We start from the raw sequence: 8,276 nt of genomic DNA on the forward strand, positions 1-8,276 counted from the left end.
ACAGAAACGCCCATGGGGCAGCAGTCTTCAGTTTCCCACTGTACTGTTCTAGAATATGACACTCTGGGGCAAGGACTCAAGAGTGGGTACTCAGGTATCTGTGCAAAGTCTGGGAACAAGGTTGTTGGGCTGCCCCCAGCCCTGCTGGGGTCCCCATCGCCCCTCACCTCTGCTCTGTGTTGAAGATGGCGAACACATGCTTGTTTGACATGAAGCCCTTCTCCACGTCTCGGATCTTGAGGTTGTCCAGCGGCAGCATGTATTTCTTTTCTTTTTCCTAAGGAAGGAGGTGGGAGGGTGACCAGGGCAGACTGTACACTCCTGAAGCAACAGCCACCTGAGAGCCACCTCCTGCATCTGGCTAAGCACTGCATGTGGGCGGCTTTGCTGCCACCACTCTTTCCCTGGCTCCTTCAGCATTTCTGTCTAAGGCCTCTTCCCAGAATGTTCCTAACACACCCATAAGCTACCTTTTGGCCTCCTGGTCTGTATACACGAGGGGCCTTAGGGCTGACCCCACTCACCCCATCTTGGACACTATGCCCAGTGACCACCTGGCTGCCCCAGCAGTTTGAAGAAGGATGTCCATCATTTGTTTGTTTTTTTCTTGGTCTTTTTGAGACAGGGTCTCCCTGTAGCCCCAGCTGTCCTGGAACTCACTGTGTAGACCAGGCTGGCCTTGAACTCACAGAGATCGGCCTGCCTCTGCCTCCCAAGTGCTGGGACCACAGGCGTGTGCCACCACGCCAGGCCTATTTATGACTGTATTGCCTGTATGTAGGTAAGTGTATTCATGACGTGCAATGCCCGAGGAGGAGAGAAGAGGCTGTGGGATCCCCTGGAATTGGAGTTACAGACAGTTGTTAGCTGCCATGTGGGTGCTGGGATCCGAACCCGAGTCTTCTGCAAGAACAGCCAGTGTTCTTAACTGCTGAGCCATAGTGAAGGTCAGGGAGGGCACCAAGGTTCGTTTGGCAGGTGGGGGCGAGCCTGGAGACTCAACTTTGTATGCATGCCTAGCTAGGTACAAATGCTTGTCATGTTTTTCTGGGCTTGTCTTTGGACAAGCTGATCCTTCTCTATGTGCCCCTGTTCCCCACCTACCAAAGACTGATGAGTCCCTCCCTTGGAGTGGGGATAGGGACTGTCAGACTCTGGCCTCAGGGGTACTGATTTTTGCTCTAGCACTAAGTCATAGGTCAGCTTCACAGGGTTTGGTTGAGGACCCTGAGCGAAGTTTGGAGTTCAGGCAGAGGGGCCATAGCCTTGGAGGGTGGAGCATTCCCCAGACGCACACTACACACTGTGAGCCCAATTGGGAGGGGAGCTAGGAAAACCTGCCTAGTTGTGAAACACAATTCTTGGAATTTGGGGGTCTCCTCCAAACGAGGGTTTGGGGGTGTCAGAAGGGAGTAAGGTTGGGGTCTCTGCAGGAATTTCTGGCTCCCTTTGTGGGGGAAGTTCCCAGATCAACCTCCTGTGCCCTATCCTATGGTGTCATGAGGCAGGAGGCTTCTAGCCAGCAGGCTGGGGCCTAGTAACTGAGTCACAATCGATCTGGATCAACATCTGGAAGTGTTTATACTCAGTTCCACCCAAGATGCTGGCAGTTGCCTTCTTGAGGTGCACACACATTCACACACATGAATACACATTCGTGGTGCACAAAGGCACACTGGCAGACACTTTGCCCCCTCCCCCTTCTGTGGCACAGGCCACCGAAACCCTCCCCTAGCCTGCCTTAGGATTTCCTGAAAATCCACAACTTTCTCCAGACACAAGCTAGCTACTCTAGTCCTGCCAAATCAGAGGAGGCCAAGGAGCATGGAAGGAGGGCCCTGGCAGGAGTAGCTTCCTGGCGTGCACAGGACCCACCCCAGCATGGGAACCTGAGAGGCCTGGCCAGCCAGCTCCACCATCCCAGTGCTCAGACTACCTGTTTAGGAGGCTGAGACGTGCACAGTCTGCACATTGGTTAGGCCAGGATTGAGCCAGAGGTGCAGCAGCATGGACAGACCACTCAAGGTGAGTGTCACCCTCTGTGATGCCATTCTCTACTGGGGTAGACAACCATGGAAGACTCTGGAAGGAGGAGGAGGGTGGGAGAAGCAGCTCCACTCAGCTTAAGGGAACCCTGTAGTCGTGGAAGGGGGATGTCCCCACCTGAATTGGTCTTACTGCCTCAGGACTGGAAATGTCCCTTGAGTATTTTTCTTTTTTCTTTCTCAATATTTTTTTGGTTTTTTTTTGAGACAGGGTCTCCCTGTTGCCCCAGCAGGCCCAGCAGGATGGGCTCAATCTCACAGAGATCTACCTTCTTCTGCCTCGAAATGCTGGGATTAAAGGCATGCGCCACCACACTCAGCTCCTTTCTTATTTCTAATATAAAGAAATCATGGCCTGGCTCTTGGGGTGGGTGCCACACATGTGACACCAAAGGTCCGTCCTGGGACCTTAACAAGTGACAGTGCCCCACTGGCTGCTGAATCTCAGATTGTTTATCTACGGCACACAGTACCTCTTTCACAGCTCTTTCCGGCTCCCATCACCAGTGCGCGGCCCTGCTCCCAATGCTCTGCTTCAGGGCTGGGGCCTACAGCGAGGCTAGGGCTCTGGCAAATGAACAGTCCCTTCCCACAACAAGGAAAAGTGCTTAAGACTCATCCTGTCAGCCAGGCCTAGGGATGGCCCCTCTGTGACTGCCTACCCGTCCGGGACTGCCCCCCCTCCCCCGACACCCTGAGCTACTTCAAAGCAGACCCACCCCAGTCCTGGAGCTGGAACCCAGAACCTCAATATCGTAGGTGTCTGCCTTACCCTGGGGCACACAACCCTCAGACAGTTTGATATGCTACAGAAGATGGTCAGGCCAGTCCCCTGGGTTTCACAGTGAGCACTGTGAAGTCTGGATCGCTGGACATTCTTGAGGCAAGGTAACCAAGCTCACAGCTCACAGAAGCAGCAAGATGAAACAGGGAGAAATCCACCAATAATAATAAATGAAATAATGTTTTGTTTTAAAAAAAACAGGGGGGCTGGAGAGATGGTGCACCAGAGAGCACTGGCTCTTGCAGAGGACCCAGGTTCGATTCCTAGCACCCACACTGCAGCTAACAACTGTCTGAAACTCCAGTTCCAGGGAATCCAACACCCTATCCTGACCTCGGTGGGCACTGCAGGACATGGATGTACCTACCTACATGTAGAGAATAAAATAAAAATAAGTCTTAAAAAAAATTATTGCTGGGCGTGGTGGCTCACACCTTTAGTCCCAGCACTTGGGAGGGAGAGGCAGGTGTATCTATGTGGGTTCAAGGCAAGCCTGGTCTACATAGCGAGTTCCAGGCTGGACCTACAGGGAGACCCTGCCTTAAAAAGACTAAAATAATATCTAATAATAATTATTGATTATTGATAATATAATTATTGATAATAATGAAGAGATGACTCAGTAGCTGTTCTTGCAGAAGACCCAGGTTTGAATCCTAGCACCCACATGTTGGCTAACAACTGTCCACAATTACAGTTTCAGGGGATCCAACACCCTCTTCTGTCCTCCACAGGCATTGTATGACATGAGTGCACTTACACATATGCAGGCATAACACTCATATTCATAAAAAATAAATATTTTGCGGGGTGTGCTGGTGCGCACCTTTAATCCCAGCACTCGGGAGGCAGAGGCAGGTGGATCTCTGTGAGTTCAAGGCCAGCTTGGTCTACATAGTGAGTTCCAGGCCAGCTGGGGCTACAGGGAGACCCTGCTTCAACCCCCCCCCAAATAAATAAATAAATAAATAAATAAATAAATAAACAAACAAATATTTAAAAAAAAACACCTTTAGGATCCATAAGATGGCCCAGTGGGTGAAGATGCTTGCCACTAAGTCTGACGATCTGAGTCAGATTTCTGGAGCCCACATGGTAGGAGAGACCCGACTCCCACAGTTGTCCTGTCCTCCACATGTGTATGATGACACCCACACTCCCCATACATATAAAATAAAGGCCCAGGGTTCCTCAGGTTCTAGAATTGTCAGAAGTGACCCTGTGGCTTCATGTGGAAAAGGATGACTGCACTTCATCCCATAAACACCTTGGAGTAAGCACACTGGGACTGTCTGTGAGTGGCCCGCAAGCAGAGCAGAGGCCAGCCAGGCTGCAGTGCACACAGGGACCTTCCCTTTTTCCGTGACATGAGGCCAGCTACTTTTCAGGGCCTTGGTCTCCCCATCTAGTAACAACAGTGTCAACCTCAAGGTGGGCCCAAGAAATGACTGAAGAAGGGAATTGGGGCATGCGAGATGGCTCAGTGGGTAAAGGGGCTTGCTGCCAAGTCTGATGACCTGAGTTTGATCTGGGACTACGTGGTAGAAAGAGAAATCTGATTCCTGCAGCTTGTCCTTTCATCTCCACATACACACAGACACAAATCCCATGCACACACAAAAACAAGTAAATGTAATAAATATTTTTTAAGTTCTATGAGGATTAGAGCTGGAGATGGCTCAGCTAGGTAGTGGTACATGCCTGTCATCCTAGCACATGGGAGGATGAGGCAGTACAATCAGGACTTCAAGGCCATTTTGTGGCTACAAAGTGAGTTCAAGGTCAGCCTCTCCCCTGTGACGCCGCCCCCCCCCCACACCAAAAGAAATGACCAGGGAACAGGCAGGAATAGGTTTTTATCACACATACTATGCCCATTAGGATCTTGGGCAGACATACCCTGTCTACATCCCAGTCCCCTCTCTGTGCAGGGTAGGGATCTCTCCTGCATGGAAGGACCAGAGAGAAGTAAGTGCTAGGACAAACCAGGTCCACTGAGCTGAGACAGGTAAGAGAGAGCTTGTATTTATAGAGAACCACAGCACCCCCTGCAGGCGGCCCTAAAAACAATAGCCTCCAACTGGGAAGAAGTGGCTTGCTTCATGTCCAAGCTGCAAGGTGAGGAATACGGTTTTGCCCAAGGTCCTGGTCAAATCTGGGGGTATTAGCCCCGGTTATTCAGCTTTGCAGTGCAGGAACTATCCAGTGGGTCCCAGTTCCCACTCGTAATGGCAGTGTGAACAGAATTCATGGAGCCAGCAATGGCTCTGCTTCCCTTGGTCCTTCTCTCCCTGCTTGGGGCTGCTAAGGGCCCCATGGGATGGGAGTGGGGGTGGCCCTTTGTGCCAAGTGAGAGCCATGTGTTAAGGCAGTGACAGGCAAAGTGAAAGCCAAGCCCAGGATAGCCTCTCAGTAGAGGGTCACTGAGCTTAGAGACACAGGCAAGGAAGATTTTGGTTTTTCTGTTTTTTGAGAAAGGAGCTATATAGACCAGCTTGCCTAGATCTCACAGAAATACACCTGCCACTGCCTCCCGAGTGCTGTGATTAAAGATGTGTGCTACTATACCCAGCCTTGTTTATTTTTTTAAGACAAAGCTCATGTAGCCCATGCTGGCTCTGAATTTGGTATGTGATGGCAGATGACCTAGAACTCCCAATCAATCCTCCTGCCTCCACCTCCTAAGTGCTGGGATAACAAATGTGTACTATCACGCTCAGTTTATGCAGTGGATAGCTTCATATATGGTAGGCAAGCACTGGGCCCCACTTTCATTCATGCTCTTTTTTCTATTTTTGAGACAGGGTCTCCCTGTAGACCCAGCTGGCCTGGAACTCGCTATGGAGAGCAGGCTGGCCTGGACCTCACAGAGATCCGCCTGCCTCTGCCTCCCAAGTGCTGGGGTTAAAGGCGTGACCACCACGCCCTGCTCACCTTGTTTTCTGAGACTCTGTCTCCTCTTATTTGTCTACAACTAGTCAAGGAGGCAAGGCAGACTGGCAAGGGGGTCCCAGAGACCTGCCTGTTTCTGCCTCTTCAGTGCTGCAATTACAAGCATAGACCGGAACACCCTGCTTTGGTTCTGATGACCAAACTCAAGTCTTCATGCCTGTGGGACAAGCTCTTATCAACCGAGCCACTGCCCTCTCCCCAGCACCTTAGTTTTGTGAGAAAGAGTCTTCCCATATAGCCTATAATTTCTGATGTAGTCCAGGCGACCCTCGAACATGTCAATCTCCTTCCTTGGCCTCTCTACGCTGTGATTAAAAGTGTGTGTCACCAGGTTTGGCTTCAGAGTCCTATTTCCAAGTGACTGAGGGAATGCGTGGGTGCTGGCCCAAGGGATCAGGTTTGGGGAGTAACCACCCTCTCCTACCCCTCACCCCACCATCACCCCACCACTTACCTCCTCATCCTTGTACCAAGACAGCGACTCTGCTGTCAGCACAAACCAGTATTCCTTGGAGCCACCCTTCATCAAGCTGATGTTATTGATGGTCAACCAGCCCCTGCGGATCACCTGGTGGGGAGGACTTGGCTTAGAAGGAAGGACAGTGCCTAGCAACCCAGTCACCCCCAACACGGTACCCAGCACCTTCGTCCCACAACACAGAGGGAAGCCCAGTACTGTGGCAGGAAAACCTCCAGTCCCAAGCCAGGATTCCAGCACCACCTCTCTCCAGGCACTCCCAGCTGGGAACTGGGCAGGGTGGGCATGTAGACAGACAACAACTCACTAGGCTCAGGGAATGATGAGGGAACCAGGACCCCATGAGCTTTCTGTGCTTAGAATGACTTAACATAGGGAAAAAATCATGTCCTCTGGATGGCAAGAAGCTCAGAGGTTGGGGATGGGTGCTGGGCCATGTGGAATGGGACAACTATGGAACTGCATATCTTTGGGTCAGACAGGGTAAGCAGGGATGCCCTTCCTGTTCTCTGGCTGGTGGCTGACACTGGAGGGCCAGAGGAATGTCCTACATAATGCAGTGCCATGGCTGTTACTTCCTTTGGCAAAGGTTCCATACACACTTTCTATGCACAGGTGACTAGTGCTAAGGGTCACATTCCTATTTGGAGGGCTGTGGACAAAGTTGCAGCCCAGAGGAACCTCCTCTGAGATCCCGAAGAGGCCGTCATGGATGGGTACTGTGTCCTAACTAGCCTCAAGCCCAGCAAGCATACTTGTCTATGCATGCCAAATTAGGGGTCTGGGGAGGGAGACACCCCATCTGAGTGGAGGCAGAACTCAGACCTGCCTGGGGACTCACCTGATGGCTAGGGTGCAGACTGCATGGGGGGGGGCACGTCTCACATTCCCATGATCCCTGGGACACGGAGGCACATGTAGACCTGAGCCCAACACCCCCTGACCTGGGGACTCCTAGGACAGCGGGAAGCACATGGAGGCCCCAGCAGGACTTCCCCATGCTAAAGCAGCAACAGATGGGTCAGGCTGATACAAAGCGTACTGTGCATAGCCACGGGCAGCTGGAAATGGCTGGTGTCAAGGTGCTCAGGCAGGATGGGATAGAAGCATCCAAGACAGAGTCCCTAGGGGGCCAGTCTGAGGCCTGTATTCAAGGCTTCCTGGGGCCTGCCCTGCGACCTGCTAAACCTAAATAGGGCCTGCGTCCCCACCTAGGCTGGAGACTGTGGACATTGCTACCTGAGGCCCCTTGTTAAAGCCAGGGGCACAAGACTTCCTCCCTCCCTAGCATGTCAAGATCTCAGGACTCTGGGCACTGCCTGGAACAGGGTGAGGGCAGGGTGTCTTTGCTGGGAACACTTTGATTACTTTGATTAAGTCCTCCTTGTTTATTCCTGGATGCCTGCATTTAGCTATGAAGACATAGCATTCCAGGAACAACCTTGAGTCTGGGCCAAACTGACTGGTCAGTGACATGGTTGGCAAGGCTGATTCTTTACTTCTGGGACCTCTCAATTTGAAGTGTGTGGCTGTGTTCTGTTCTCACAGGGCTGGGAAGTGGGGTCCCCTCAGCTGGTCTTAGCCTAGTGCAAGCTCTTAGCAGACCTAGATTCAGTAACTGCATGTCAATCAAGGGAAAGAAGCTGAGACCCAGTCTGAGGTTGCACCCCTGGAAGAGGGGTCCCACATGGCATGTTGCAGATGTAGCTGTTTTAGTTTCTTTCTTTAAAAAAATATTTTCTTCTTCTGGTTTTTTTTTTTTTGTTTTTTTTTTTTTTTGTTTTTTTTAGACAGGTTGCTCAGCATGTGGGCTCCAGACAACCTAGGCAAGCATTGTTGTGACAGAAAGCCAGGTGTGTGCGTGTTGGGTGAAAACATTCTTCACTAGTGTTTCCTGAGGGAACCCAGGCACCTGTGTCCTGTGAGCTGACCATAGACAGACAAACTAGATTTCTCTCCAAGCTTAATTCTGTTTCCTGACAATGAAATTCTGTCTTAAAACTTATACATATTTATT

General features: G+C 51.2%; 1 protein-coding gene across 11 annotated transcripts in view; it reads right to left on the reverse strand.

Annotated features, from left to right (window-relative positions):
• Dnm2 (dynamin 2) overlaps window positions 1–8,276 on the reverse strand; it is a 98,096-nt gene that overhangs the window by 8,852 nt on the left and 80,968 nt on the right. For 9 of the 11 annotated variants that reach the window (XM_029554535.1, XM_008850010.2, XM_029554532.1 and 6 more), the window contains 2 exons: window positions 6,236–6,349; window positions 168–277 (listed from right to left, as the gene is read on the reverse strand). In XM_029554535.1, coding sequence (XP_029410395.1) covers window positions 168–277; window positions 6,236–6,349 — 224 coding nt within the window. Of the gene's footprint in view, window positions 1–167; window positions 278–6,234; window positions 6,350–8,276 lie in introns of those variants that run through there. The other 2 variants (XM_029554534.1, XM_029554533.1) reach the window with 1 other exon arrangement.

This window comes from Nannospalax galili, unplaced genomic scaffold (assembly GCF_000622305.1).
Source record: "Nannospalax galili isolate Female #2095 unplaced genomic scaffold, S.galili_v1.0 scaffold1685, whole genome shotgun sequence".
Taxonomy (NCBI): domain Eukaryota; kingdom Metazoa; phylum Chordata; class Mammalia; order Rodentia; family Spalacidae; genus Nannospalax; species Nannospalax galili.